Source organism: Macaca fascicularis, chromosome 9, assembly GCF_037993035.2.
Source record: "Macaca fascicularis isolate 582-1 chromosome 9, T2T-MFA8v1.1".
Lineage (NCBI taxonomy): Eukaryota > Metazoa > Chordata > Mammalia > Primates > Cercopithecidae > Macaca > Macaca fascicularis.
Genome location: NC_088383.1, coordinates 107,533,451 through 107,548,635, shown reverse-complemented (window position 1 = coordinate 107,548,635; position 15,185 = coordinate 107,533,451). Strand labels below are relative to the sequence as shown.

Sequence of the window (15,185 nt, the reverse complement as noted above, 5' to 3'; positions counted from 1 at the left end):
AACATAGTAGTTTATATTCTGTTTGTAATTCAGATATCCAATGCTTGGTTGACACAGATCAGATGAAAACTAGTTTATTCTGCTCCCAATTTCTCTTACTTCTTTGTCACCCATTTGGTCTCAACTCCACTGGCAGCACCCAGCAATGTGCCCTTTGAGTTCAGTTCTCCAAGGGGCAGAAATTGCTTCCTGTTGGGGATGGGAGGGGTGGGGGAGCAGTAAAGCATTCTAGGAAGCTCTAGGAGGCTAGCAAGAAATTGAAAAGAAGACATTTTTCCAGCCTTTTTGAAATGTTAATATATCACATAACTCTGAGTTCACCAGGACATATACACATGCATGTATGCATAAATCGGGATTCTCTGCTACCAAGTGTTCAAGAGTAGTGTTTCCCAGCTAGGGCTTTGAGATTCTTTGGTGGACCACAAATACTCTTGGCATACTGCTATGTCTCAAGCACCTAATAGTGTCTGGCACATAGTAGATATTCACCTTTAGTGGAGTGGAAAATAATGGCAGGGTAGCATCTTTGGTTAGATACACCAGTCATTTTATCAACTCTCTCTAGCTTAGCATAGAAAGGAACCTGGGGAAACCATTTCTTTCCCTTTCTGAGGAGGCTTGTTATTATAGGAGGAAGATGAAGGTATCTTTTGTATTAACCATTCTATTCCGAAAGCCATGGGTTCTGGTTATAGTTCTACCACAGGACAGCCTTTGACAAGGTATTTCATAGTATGTCTCAGTGGCTAAAGGAAAAGCTAAAGCTGATATCTTGATTTTATAGGATTACCAAATTAATAAAAATTATGAAGGCAAGTAGCTTGCTTAGCCATGTTATGTTCCAAAAGTAATTTCAATTCCTGGGTCACAATGTTCCAATTTGAAGAACAACAACAAAAATGATTCTACTATATTATAGTCAGTTTTCCTTTTTGATTTAAAACTTTTGTGTTTTGCTTTGCTTTTTGTTTTGTTTTATTTTTGTAACTCTAATTGTCAGTAAATATTTGTTAGTTTTTATGAGAATAAAATATAATTGTAGATGTAAAAAATATTTGAATATAGGAATAATATTTATTCACAATATAAAAATTAGCAATGCCCTTTATCCCAGCAAGGAAAAAAATGTAATTCTTCAAGTCACGGGTTTGGAGCTCCATATGGTTTCAGATTTGGGAAATCATAAGTATGTGTAATTTTCCCCAGTGTGCTAAATGGTGATTCTCCAAGTTCTGAGAATCTAATTTTATCCAGACAGATTTCAAGTCAACAGAGTATTGAGTACCTATGGTGTGCCAGGAATGGTGATGGGTGTTTGGAGTACAAGTTCAGACATTGTGTCTATGCTTGATGAGCTCATACCTGACAGGGGAAAGGGAGAGAAGTAAGTTAAGTGATTCTTTCTGTGGACTTTCTGAGGGCATGAATAAGAGATCTGGGGAAGTACAGAGGAAGGTACCACTGTTGGCTGGGGCAGCAGAGTTTAGAATAAAATGACACTTGATTTGGAGATTAATATATGAGAAGAAATTTGCTAGACAAAAAGGGATAGGTTCAAAGAAGAGTGGAAGGGAACTCTAAGCAGAAATTAAAACACGTATAAGGACTTAGGTAAGTGTGAGAAAGCAATGTGTATTTGGGTAGCCAAGAGTAGTTTCATGTGTCTTGGAGCCTGTGGGAAATGGGGTTTAAGGTGAGAGAAGATGGGGAAGAGGTAAATAAAGCTGTACACACATATATTTAGGACAAGTTGTGAAATACCTTATCTTACATGTACAGAAGACTGAATCTCTAAGCCACATTTATTCCATGTATTATTACAAGTAGAAGTTTCCCTAAGTTTCAGAAGTAGGAAGAGAAAGAGAACCCCAAATGAATGCATGAATGGATGAATGAGCTGAAAGTGTAAATAATGAAGGCAGAGTCAGCAGTGTTGGAAGAACCAAGAAGGCAGTATTTTTGAAGGATGGCATGCCCTGGAAAATGGGTGTTTGGCATAGTGGGATAGATGATAAGTGTGTGAACAGTGCGGATCCTCCACTGCGAAATATGTGTGATGGTAGCATACTTGAATCCCTGAAGAGTTACTTATAGTGCCAAGGAAAATTATTATTGCATTGACTACTGGCAGTGATATATGAAGGTTGCTAATGACTAGACTATATTTGCATAGGTCATAGGAGTATATGAGTTAGAGTTCTGTTAAAGGTACATGTTCAGGGACAGGGTATAAGCAGGGGAGTTTGAGGGATGGAATGCACAATGTGTGCTCCTCTGTCTGTAATTGTATGTCCTCTGGCCAGGAGGGATATTAGGCTTACAAATGGCTAGGGTGTTCATTTGTTACTATTTCAGGAATAAAAAGTTAAGTCATTAACAACAAACTATTTAATGATCAAGAGTGGTTCATTTTACTCCCCTAGACCTCTGTTTCTTTTTCTATCAAATACAGAGTTTGGATTTGATAATCTCTAAAATATATTACAGCTGTGAATTTAATGCTTAAAATAACCCTCTTCAAAGTACTAGGTAAATTTGGTGACTGGAGATTGGTGTATATGTATATATAGTAGCCAATCTCCATAGAGCTTGTTGTATGCCGTTTTAAAAATATATTGATGTAGCTCTTTTTCTCTGCCTTTTAGATGGTTGAACACTTTAGGAATGCTGGCCAATCAGGGCATTGATGTCGTGATACGGCACTCATTTTTTGACCATGGATACAATCACCTCGTGGACCAGAATTTTAACCCATTACCAGTAAGTGTTGGATAAAGATTCCCAACTCCTTTTCCATATCATTCAGTTATTTTGATCATGCCTGTTCCATACTAGGAGAATATTTTTCCTCTTGCTGTTACCAGTTAATTTCATTAATTGAACAGAAACATTCTTGTCTTCGTTCCCTTGATCCATTTCACAGACTTTTGGATTCACCACACACACACACACGCACACACACATACACATACACACATGCACACACATCTAGTCACTCACTCACTTTTATATATACACATACATATGTATGTACAGTATGCAATATACATACATTCATTTATACATATTTGTATATTTATTACTATTGTTTTAACAATCCTTGTGCAGTTGAGATTCCCCATCTACTTGTGGCCTGTTTGAACTCTGCTTGAGAGTGAATTTTTCCAGATTGTTTTATTTTAATGCTAATAGGAGACATTAGTTGACATCAAATGCAACATGTTGAAAGCAGATGGGGGAGTGTTAGCCAAGATCAGACACACTAGGAACCCATCTCTTGAGGAGTGGCTGAAGTGCAATTACAGTTAGATGTTGAGCCTTATGTGACAATGAGGGAATTTACCAAGAGCGTCAACTTCTCTAGGAAAGAAAAGGAAAGAGAAGAATAAACTAGAATGGCAAAAGCAGAAATATGGGTTTGTCTAGTGACCTTATTGGCCAATCAGAGAAATTCCACAGACCAGAAAAGCTACGCTTATCAGAAATATTACACGGGTTATCCTTTATCACAGAAGTCATGGTCATGACAAAAGATCAGACTGCTCTCATCAAGTCATAGAATTTCAGAGCTGGGATCCCCCCTCGAGATGATCCAATTCCACCTCATTTAACAGAGGGACTGCTAGCTAGGGGAGGGGCAAGAAAAAAAGGAAAGAAAGGAAAAAGAAGGACAGAGGGAAGTGTTCAGAGCATTGTAGATGCCATTTATGAAAGTGATCTGTACATTGTTAAGTATTATCTGCATCCTTTATAACTAACTTTCCAGGCTGGGGAAGAAACTAACACAAAAGCTCCAAGGCAAGAACAAACCTGGCACATTTGAGGAAACGCAAGAACACTAGGGTGACCAGGGCATGATGAGGAAGGGGGAGAAGTTGGAAATGAGGTAGGCAGGAGTCATATCACCTAGGGCTTTGTATGCTGAAAGGAGTTGACTTGTAAATAGTATGAAAAGCCATTGGAAGGCCTAATTAGGGAAGTAACATGATCTACTTACGTTTTAAACAGCTCACCCTGGCATAATTAACGCATCAAATGTTAGTTATAAAAGGATGCAGATAATACTTAACAATGTACAGATCACTTTCATAAATGGCATCTACAATGCTCTGAACACTTCCCTCTGTCCTTCTTTTTCCTTTCTTTCCTTTTTTCCTTTATTCCTTTCATCACTCATTCAAATTTCATTCACTCTTCTTGATCAGGTACTATGTGCTGATTGCTGTTCCTGGCAATGGGCCACTGTGGTGAACCAAAGAGACAAGGTTCCTGAACTCTTGGAGTTTATAATATAGTGAACTGTACTGATAAATGGAAAATAAATAAACATAAATCAGAGAATTGCAATTTGTCATAAAATTGCTCTGAAAATAACATGGTGAGATAAATATGAATATTTATACTTATTTTGCTAAAGAGAAACTAAGGTTCTGTGACATTATTGAGTGCCTTATCCAAGGTCAGATGAGTAGTAAGAGAGCTGGAACACGTTTTCCAGTTCTAAATTGTGTTTTCTTTTCACTGTACCACACTATTTCTTATGGTAGCCTCTTAGATGTCTTTGCTGTGGTCTGAGGCCAACATCGCCTTAAATGCATGGAAATGAAACCAGGCATGTTGGGAAATTGGAGAGAAGAAAACAGACTGGAAAAAGAGTCTAGACAAGCTTCATTTCCAGAGTTGGACAAACTTGGATTCCGTATCAACCCTCTTTGTACCTTTGCATGGCCATGTGTAAGTTAAGGATGTCAGTCCTCATGGCTTTGTCCTCCTCAAATGAGAGTTGCTGCCAGTGACTTTCTTTAAAAGCATGGCACAAAAGACCTCAGTTGATACATGGTGGAGCAGAGCTCATAGAAATTCATGGGAAGAGAAAACAAGTTCCACTGATTCAGCACAAAGACTCAAATGATCTGGGCAGCTGTATTTCTGGAAACACCAAACTGTAATAAAGAAACTGTATGTAAAAGCACTTAAAAAGGTAGCAGGCTTTCTTTTTATCTTTCTTTTCACTAATAAATTCTGCACCTTATAAGTAGAGAACCTGGCAGCTGGGAGAGTGTATCCTAAGTCTCCCCGGAAGGAATTTACAAGGCTAGACCAGAACACCAATCTGACACACATTGCCAGCAGGCCCCTGGAATGTGTAATAGAGACAGACCTGGGAATTGTACTGGTTGCCACTTCAGAGAGTTGTGCAATTGATAACTAAACACTGCCAATAAAAACTTGTGGATTTTACATTGTGATTAAATCTTCAAGAGAGTTTGTTGAGCGCTTAGGGGATTAGTGAGTTGCATTTTGGTTGCCTCCCAAAACCAGTGCTCTTGAATGAATTCAGAAAAAGTGAGCATCCTGGCCTTATGGCTCTTCAACCCATATCCCATTTTACCCCTCCCCCTGCCCAGTCAACTTTAATCCCAGTTTGTGGCATTCTAGCCTAGCTCTGGCAGGACCATTTCAATAGCCCCAATCTAAGGTAAGAGAGAATATGAGGATAGCTCTTTAAAAGAGAAACTTGTCCTCAGAAAAGATCATTTTCAAATATACCCCATGTTCTTCTTGGTTATTCCTCCAGAAAAGTGCCACCCACCTCCTGCTGTAACATTTTCCTTCTCCTGGAAAGAGAATATTCAGTTCAGCCGTGCTTCATCACTCGACTCCCACTCCCTTCCCCTGGCCCCCTCAACACTGGGAAAGAGGGGACATGTGAGTCTCCACAGCCGGTCAGTCAGTCACGGACTCCCTTGGGAGTAGACGATGTTTGTGCAGAAGAGATCTGCACATTTGGTGGACATAGTCCAGACCCCACCAGTCATGGGCATTTCTCCTCAGAGAGGGTTTTGGAATTTAGCTTGCTGCTTTTTTTAAGAGCTTGATTTACAGAGCTTTCAGGGAAAGGAATGGTGAATTACTAGTCGACATCTTAACTCCCACACCAGGCTGTCTTCGCACAATTCAATTCAAAAATCATGGACACCTCAGTTGTGTCTGGCTTCATGCTTGGCATTCTAGGGACATGCACATAAATTCATCTATGGAACTAATAATCTGATGTGTGTTTGTGGGACTACAATTTCGTCCTTTATTTGGAATAAAATAAAAAGCTAGATCACATTGGATTGCCTTTTCCACACTGGGCACGGTGGTATGGAAATTTACTGTCAGCATGCTTTTTTGCCTACTTTCCCTGATGAATAATATACACTCAACTCGGCCCAATGCACACTTATTGAGTGCCTGCTGTGTACATTGTTCTGGAATATAGTCATTAGTCGTGGATTGGAGTACAACTCGCTGGTCTATGGTGAGATTGAACCTGTGATTGCAGTTCCCATAGCAATGTGCTCTGAACCAAGCCATTGCTGTTCAGATACCATTTGGCCATCAGAAGGAAACTCTAACTCTTACTGGTGCCCGCCTCGCACAGTTGATGAGCCTATCACAAGATCCTAGAACAAGATCCTAGATGCTCCATCCTTGTTTCCCTCCAAAGTGTTAGAGACAATGCCCAGTGTGCACTGCTGAGCCCTGGTGTGGACACGAGGCTTAACTCTCTCCCTGTGTAGAGCAAGGACACCCAGTTACAAATGCATGTTCCACTGATGCTGGATTGATACAAGAAGAACACCACCTGAGACACGGTGGCTCACGCCTGTGATCCCAGCACTTTGGGAGGCCGAGGCAGGCAGATCACGAGGTCAGGAGATCGAGACCATCCTGGCTAACACGGTGAAACCCCGTCTCTACTAAAAATACAAAAAAGTAGCCAGGCGTGGTGGCGGGCGCCTGTAGTCCCAGCTACTCAGGAGGCTGAGGCAGGAGAATCGCTTGAACCTTGGAGGTGGAGGTTGCAGTGAGCCAAGATTATGCCACTGCACTCTAGCCTGGGCAACAGAGCAAGACTCTGTCTCAAAAAAAAAAAAAAAAAAAAAAAAAAAAAAAAACACAAAAAAAAAAACAGCACCTGGGAAACAGCAGGAGCCTGGAACTATGATAAGATTCATGAGTTCTAGTCCTAACTCTGCCATTAATAAGATGTGTATCTTGGTATTCCAGTTTTCCCATCACTTAAATTGGGATAAAAATGCCACCTCTACCTCCAGAAGTTACTGTTACAATCTTTGAGAAAATTAGGTATAAAAATAGGATTGTGATTTGGTATATATACATACATGTAGAAAATTACTGGAAAGGACTGCATCTAAATGTTAAAAGTGGTTTTCTTTGGGTGGTAAGATTACAGGCAGTTTTTATTTTCTTACATGAATTTTTTGTATGTAAAATTGCTGCAATCAGCATTATTGCTTTTAAGATCTTAAAAAAAAGGCCTATTTTTCAAAGAAAAAAGAGTATTTCAAAAGGATTGTGTTTAAATAGCTATGCAAATGTTCCCTTATTATTCATGTTTCATTTATTCATAAACACTTATTGCATTCATGCTATGTGCTAGATACTATGCTAGACACTATTCACACAGTCTCTAGGAGCTTACAGTAGAGATAGGGAGATAGACAAGGTAGCAGGGACTATAACAGAAGCCCTATAGTGTATTAGAAGAGGAGTACAGAAGCCAGATTGAGTGGAGGGAGGCATGGGGCATCAAGGAAGGCTTTCTGGAGGAAACAATGCCTGAGCTGAATCTTTAAAAAGGGCCACTTAGCCATAGGAAGAAGAGTTTGGGGTCTGGGGAGGACCTTCCGAACAGAAGCAGTAGTGTATGTAAAGGTACAGAGGCATTAATTTTCCAGTGAGTCATGTTAGATGGATTAGGAAAAATTAAGAAAAATTTTCCCATTGCTGTCCAGTGGCCACACAGGGTGTATGAAAATTAAAGAATTTCAAAGCTACAGACCTGGAGGTGGTAGGTCAGGGGAGGCACAAAACACAGCCAAACCAGCCTGTGACCTGTTTCTTGGTGAAGCCGCCTTTCTCTTTCTTTTCTTTCCCGTGGGAGCCATCAGGAAGATGAAAGAAGCAGAGTGTACCTGTTTAGGGGTAGCTGTGATGTGAAACCCAATGCTCCCATTAGAGGCCCTGACAAAGACTTCACCATGTGCAGCTTTCCTTTGTGGAACCTGCGGCTGCTGAGAGAAGGGCATCCTTGGCTGCAGGATCAATCACTGAGACTCAGGCTGGCTCCACGTCAGTGGCCGAAGTGCCTGGGCTGCATGCCCAGGGAACATGACTTGCTCTTTTCTCCTCTGTGTCTCTAAACCCTGGCTGCTCAAACCAGAGCCTGTGCTCTGCACCATCTGACAGGAAGGCAGTTCTTTTGCTCCTAATGCTTTCACTTAGACGCTCCTCTGATTTTCTACTAGGAGTTCTCCTCCCTTGCTTATTTATCAGCCTGAGCGGTGTGCGCAGGATGTCGGCAACAACACTAACAGTTGTAACAGCTCATGCCGATGGAAGCCCCCTTGGGAAATAGAAAGCACTCTAGACCTAAAATCAGAAGGTGCAAGCTCAAAATGCAGCACCACAATTTTCTAGTTACATGAGTCTTCATTTCTTCCTCTGTGAAATGGGATTAACTGTGCTGGTGTTACAGACAGGGAAGTATTTGAATGTACTGCTTAAAAGTATTGACTTGGAATCAGACTGACCTGAGTTTCAAAACTAGCTCTATCACTTACTAGCTATATGTCCTTGGATTTATAAGCATCAATAAACATCAATTTCCTCTCATAAAATGGAGACAATAATAGTGTCTACCTCAGAGGGTTGTTAGAAAGATTAAACGAGCCAATGCATGTGTATCTTTTACCACATAGTAAATACTCAGTAAATGTTAATCACTATTATTATTTATAAAGTCACTTTGTTAAAATTCTGTAAGTCACAATAATTATTATTAATAATCTGAATATAACTGTGGTGAGATAATATATATTTGATATCAAATATACATTTGATATATATTTGATATACATTTAATATTTAGATATCTGGAAATCAAGCAATGATGACTAAAGGATGAAAAGTAGATTTTTTGGTAAAAGTAATTTAACTTTTTATAATTTTCTAGTAACTTAACTAGAAAATGAGAAGAACGAAAAAGGAAAGCAATGATTCCTTCACTTGAGAGGAATTGACTGCAATGGTTAAAGATAAACTAAAAATTACATTTTATTTCCCTCTGGAGAAGATTCTGGCAACCTTTCCCAGTGAAGGCAATTAAGGCAGTAACCAGGCCCCAACACCTTCATTTGGTATTTATAAATGGCCCAATAAGCCCTGGAAACCATGATATGTCACATCAAAGTGCTAATGACAGCACATTATGTGAATCACTGAGAAGCAACAATTGAAAATTCCACTCTGCCATCAGCCATTTATATTGTTCCTAGATTGCAATACTGAGGGATTACAGCTACAGCAAATTGTGTGGCCTCCTAAATAAATTAGGGAGAAGAAGCAATTATAGTCTCGCTGCACTTGAGCTTAGGAACACAATTCGCCATCCTTGAAGCAACGTGTAGACAGTGAGAAGCAAGGTCAGGTCTGGAATGAGAAGAACTGCACTCACCTAACCTCATCAGCTCGCTGAAAACACTAAAGAATTATCTAAAAATGACCTGAGAAGAAAGAGAGGGAGGGAGGGAGGAAGAGAAAAGAAAGGAAATAAGGGAGAGGAAAAAAATAAATGTCCTTTGGTAGGTTGGAAGGCACTTTTGTGAATGCCACAATATGACAAATTTAAGAATATTTCATCTTAAAGACTTTGCAAACATTAAGGGCACAGTGGTGTCTGGTTGTGACCTTTAGGAACCAAAAAATAAGCCTCTGATAGAACCAAGATAATACATTATGTTTTTTTCTAACTCAATTATGGTTTTGTGGTTGTTTAAATAAAAGCAAAAGTCTTTATTAAAAATAGAAATAGAACAAATTCTGCTTTTTAATTCTTATTTAAATGTACTACACTATAACTTTTTTAAAAGAATCTGTCAGTCATTAGATACCTCACTTACTAACTTTCAACCATTATCAATCTCTGCTTGTTTCATCCTTGATTCGGTTTTAAGCATTGAAAGGATTCAATAGAACACACCATTTTTACTTACCCTAAATTTGATGGCAGAAGACCTGCCTTCTACTCTAAAATTCACCCTCATCTTGTTGTCACAATCCTTATAGCCTTTCTTTGTTAGAGCAGTGGTTCTCAAGCCTGGCTGAACATTATAGTCACCTAGGGAGCTTTTATAAAAAGACCTATGCTTAGGCACCAACTCCAGAGATTCCTGTTTAAGTTGATCTGTAGAGGATCCCAGGTGTTGATATTTTTTTTGAAGTCCAAGTGATTCTACTGTGAAGCCAGAATTGAGAACTGTATTAGAGGTTTATGTTGCCCTGATTAAATTATCAACTACCTTTTTATTTTTTTCTACTCCTCTGTACTCAACTCTTGCTTCAATTTTTGACATAGTAACAAAATATTTAGTACTGTCTATCATTCATTCATTTGACAACTATTTATTGAGTATCTACTATGTGCCAGACACTTCTAGATTCTGATGAAATGGAGGTGAAAGGGGAAAGACAAGATCCCTGCCCTCATTGGAGGTTACAGTCTGGAAGGAGAGACTAAAAATAAACAAGTAAACTAACAATTAATTACAAAATTCAGAATGCTGTGAAGGAAGCAGTCGCTAAACTGAATAATGAATAATTTAGAAAGTGTGGCCAAGGAGGTCTTCACTGAAGAGGCAGCCATTAGAGGCTGGTGGAAGAGCAGAGCATCGCTCAACAGGAACAGCATCCGCAAAGGCTGCAGTGGGGGAAAGACGCTCAGTCACACATCAGAGGCCACACAGTGTCTCTAAGACCAACCTGAGGTATGGTCCACCCACCGCCAGGCACAGAGGCAGGCAGCAGTGTTCAGCACAGTTTAGCTCAAGCTCCCTGAACATGCTGCTCTGTCCTGCCCTTGCCACCAGCACTTGGCAAACTTCATTGCTTCCTGTTTATTGCCCCTTATGCAAATAATAGTGGTGTATCTCACTGCCTGGCCCTTTATCTGGGATCCCCGACTGAGCTTAGTGCCTAGAGTTTCCCCGTCACTGGCCCAGCCATCCCCATTTACACTCTCTGTCACCTGTCATCAGACTTTGAAACAAGAATGGCAGAACATTTGGTAGTTTATTATACTATTCCGTTTTTGAGTATGTTTACAAATTTCACCGATAATTCTTTTAATATCTTTGTTTGAGAACCTTATGACATACACTAAAGCAAAGCACTGTTTTAGTTTCTGTAGAACATAAAAAATAATGTTAGATTCCTTCTCTCCATGTTTACAATCTGTGTTGGGTGATGTAAAGCCTTGGAGAGAGAGTTAACAGACGATGGATGTGTATGTTAAAGTCTGTCTTGTTCACTCATTATCCCCAGAGCCTAACATAAGGTGCCTTGCATAGGAAGTACTCAATAAATATTTGTGAAAATAAGAGAGGGAGGAAGGGATCCAAATGATCAATAGACAATAGTTTTTTTAGATGTCTGAGGTAGGAGATATTACTACTGGCCGGAAGGGAGGAGCCAGAGGGAAGAATTAGGAAAGACTGTGCAACAAGACGTCATTGGTGGACATTTGTAATATTAGTTACCTGCATAATACATGTTCCTGAGAAGGCTCCTTACTCCAGGGCACCACAATGATGTGACAGCAGGAAGAAAGGAGGGCCTTGGGATAGAAGGCTCACCAACTGGAAGACCAGGAATTCTGGATCTGATTCCACATTCTGACACCAACTCACTCATTGTAGGGCACTGGGCACTCTGGGTCTGTCTCTAATTTAGAGGTTGAATTGGACAATCTGAGGTTCCCTTCAGCTCTGAAGTTTTCTGATTCATTTCAATATGTTATTTCCATACCACTGTCTTCAGATGGACCTCCCAGCTGAACCTAAATTAATAAAATATTTTAAAATAAAGCTGCACTGCTTCCCTTTGAAATCATTCAGGGAATAAAGCTTTTTTCCTCAAGGCTCCTATAGCCCTGTTATAGTACTTATGACTGTCTTTTGTTATTAGAATTGTTGGGGTCCACCTACTAGTAAATTCTCAGTCATTATTGTTTCAATTATTTCTTCAATTCCTTTCTCTTTCTTTTCTTTCTAGTTTGTTACACATTTTGTAGCTGTCCCACAGTCCTCAGATATGCTGCCCTATTTTAGTCAGTCTTTATTCACTTTGTTGTTCAATTTGGGATGTTTCTATTGATATTTTCTCAAATTCAGAGATTATTTCCTCAGCCATGTCCAGTCTACTAATAATCTTATCAAGGGCATTCATTTGTGTTATAGTATTTCTGATCTCTAGCGGTTTTTTTCTTTTAGTTCTTAGAATATCCATCTCTCTGCTTACATTGCTCATCTGCTTTTGCATGCTATTTGCTTTATCCATTAGATCCTTTAGCATATTAATAACAGCTGTTTTTAATTCCCGTTCAGATAATTTCAGCATTCCTGCCATGTCTAGTGTTTGCTCTGTTTCTTCAAATTGTGTTTTTTGCCTTTCAGTGTGCCTTGTAATTTATCTGGATAGATGTGATGTATCAGGTAAAAAGAACAATTGTAAATAAGCCTTTAGTAATATGGTGGTAAGGTATGCGGGGAGAGGAAGCATCGTATAGTCCTATGATTAGGTCTCAGACTTTTTGTGAGCCTGTGCCTTTGGATTGTGAACTTCACAAGTGTTTTTCAGTATTTTTCTTTCCCCTTTTAGTGGAACAGGATGGCTAGAGTGGGCTGGAGTTGATATTTCCCTTCTCCTGCCTGGAAGGCTAGAGCTGACTGGAGTTGGGTATTCCCTTTCACTTAGGTCAGTTAGGCTCTGATAATACCCCAACAAGTTAGGTTATGGTTAACTAGTTTCTCCTGAGGGCAGAACTTGTTAAAAACAGAGGCCAGGCACAGTGGCTCACACCTGTAATCCCAGCACTTTGGGAGGCCAAAGTGGGCACATCACGAGGTCATGAGATGGAGACCATCCTGCCCAACATGGTGAAACCCCGTTTCTACTAAAATACAAAAAATTAGCCTGGTGTGGTGGTGTGCGGCTGTAGTCCCAGCTACTCAGGAGGCTGTGGCAGGAGAACTGCTCGAACCCAGGAGGTGGAGGTTGCAGTAAGCCAAGATCGAGCCACTGTATTCCAGCCTGGTGACAAAAAAAAAAAAAAAAAACAGAGTTCTCTGGCATATTTCAAAATAGTTCCTTTTCCCTTGCCCCCACTGGAAGCATGAAGAATTTTTGCCCAGTATTTGCTGTGAGATCCTGGTTGAGCTCCTGGAGGTAAAACTCACAAAATTGTTGGGGTTCTCCCAGTGACTCTCTGGGAGTTGCAAACTCTCAAACTTGTCCACACTGAGCCTCCAGCACAGTTACAGTTTAGGTTGTCTGCTGCGGTATGCCATGACTCCCTGTATTTGTCTGTCTGTCTCTCCAATTTTGGGGGCAGTGGTTTGCGCTATGTCCTCACCTCTCTAATGGATCCAAGAAAAATTGTTGATTTTTCAGACTGTTCAACTTTTTATTTATTGATCAAAAGGAATGGTGACTTCTAAACTCCTCACATATGGAAGTGGAGACCAGAAGTCCAATAATCTGTGTGTTGTCTTTTTATTTTCTTGATGGTGTCCTTTTAAGCACAAAAGTTTTTAACTTTGCTGAACTCTAATTTATCTATTTTTTGGTCATTTGTACTTTTGGTGTTCAATCCAAGGCCACAAAGATCTCCTATTTTTTCTTCTAAGAATTTGTATAGTTTCAGCTCTCCTATCTTTAGGTCTTTGGTCCATTTGAGTTAATTTTTGCACATGATGTGAGGTAGAGATTCAACATCATTCTTTTGCATGCAGACACAGTTGTCCCAATACCATTTGTTGAAAAGATTATTCTTTTCCCATTGAATTGTCCTGGCACTTTTATTGAAAATTAAGTGACCATAGATGTTCTGGACTTTCAATTTTATTCCATGGATCTTTATGTCTACTTTTATGCATATATGTATATGTACAGTAATCAAGTGAGTATAGCCAATACCATAGTCTCTTGATTACTGTAGCTTTGTATTAAACTTTGAAATTGGAAAGTGTGAGTGAGTGCAAAAATGAATATGTTCTTTTTCAAGACTGGTTTAGTTTCTACTTTCAGTTTTGAGTGGTATGACAGCTGCTCACAGCTCAGCCAAATGAGTTTCCAATGTTTTCAGCCCTTCCAAAGCCCCGTGTCAGGTGGTAAGTTCATAATTACTGACATAATCTATTCAGTAAGCACAACCACATTGCATTTGGGTTAGGATCACAGGGCTTGCTACTCCATTGTCATAATAAACATCCTTTCCATCACCCTCCTTGGGAAAGTGACCAACAGCCAAGGTACCATTTTGGTGGCTTGTTTCAATCCTATCACTGTTTGCCTCCAAATAATTAATTCCACTTTTGTTCATTAAAAATAGGACACTGGGGAACCCTTACTCCTCAGCATCACTCACTATTTTGGTGAGAGCATTTACTGCCAGCTCCTGGGAAGTCTTACATCCCCAAACCCAACCTGCAAAGCCTCTGTCCTTAAAGTCATGTCACTGTTGGCATCCCATCCTCATCACTATAACTGTCAAGGACTGTGAAGGGCCTGAGAGTTACCCTATTTGCAAGCTAACAAGTTTGCCTTTGCTGCTTCATGGATTCAGACAGAAAGCCCAAGTCTTCTAGGTCAGAAACAGAAGACTTTATATACTCAGCAAGCATCATGAGCATTAGCATATTTGCATGGGTTTCCCTGGCCACCGAGACTCATAGGAACAATGCACCGGGCCCAAATTTATGCTACACATGCAGTGGGTCTGAGCTGTAGCTGAGGAGTTCAGACCAAAAGTCTAGCACTTTTTATGCTATCAGCAAACATTGTGGAAGCAGCAAACAAGACAGTATTCCTCCCAGCAGGGGTGGGCAATTGTATGGATGTCATGCTGTGGTCATTTTGACAACTTAGTTGCCTGTGTAAGTAGCTGCAGAAACTACTTTTTATCAGAAGACATAAATCTTGCAGTCTGGCACACTCATCAAGAACATGCAGAGATAATCAGGGCTGGTAGTCAACTACTTCTCCCAACAATCCATCCCTCAGCCCTACATGTTCTTGGCTGAACTCAGATTTACACTGAGTATGCCAATCCA

At 40.0% G+C, this 15,185-nt stretch overlaps 1 protein-coding gene across 2 annotated transcripts in view; it reads left to right on the top strand.

Moving 5' to 3' along the window:
* HPSE2 (heparanase 2 (inactive)) overlaps nt 1-15,185 on the top strand; it is a 792,642-nt gene that overhangs the window by 638,691 nt on the left and 138,766 nt on the right. For both annotated transcript variants that reach the window (XM_045361347.3, XM_005566158.5), the window contains one exon: nt 2,649-2,763. In XM_045361347.3, coding sequence (XP_045217282.1) covers nt 2,649-2,763 — 115 coding nt within the window. The remainder of the gene's footprint in view (nt 1-2,648; nt 2,764-15,185) is intronic.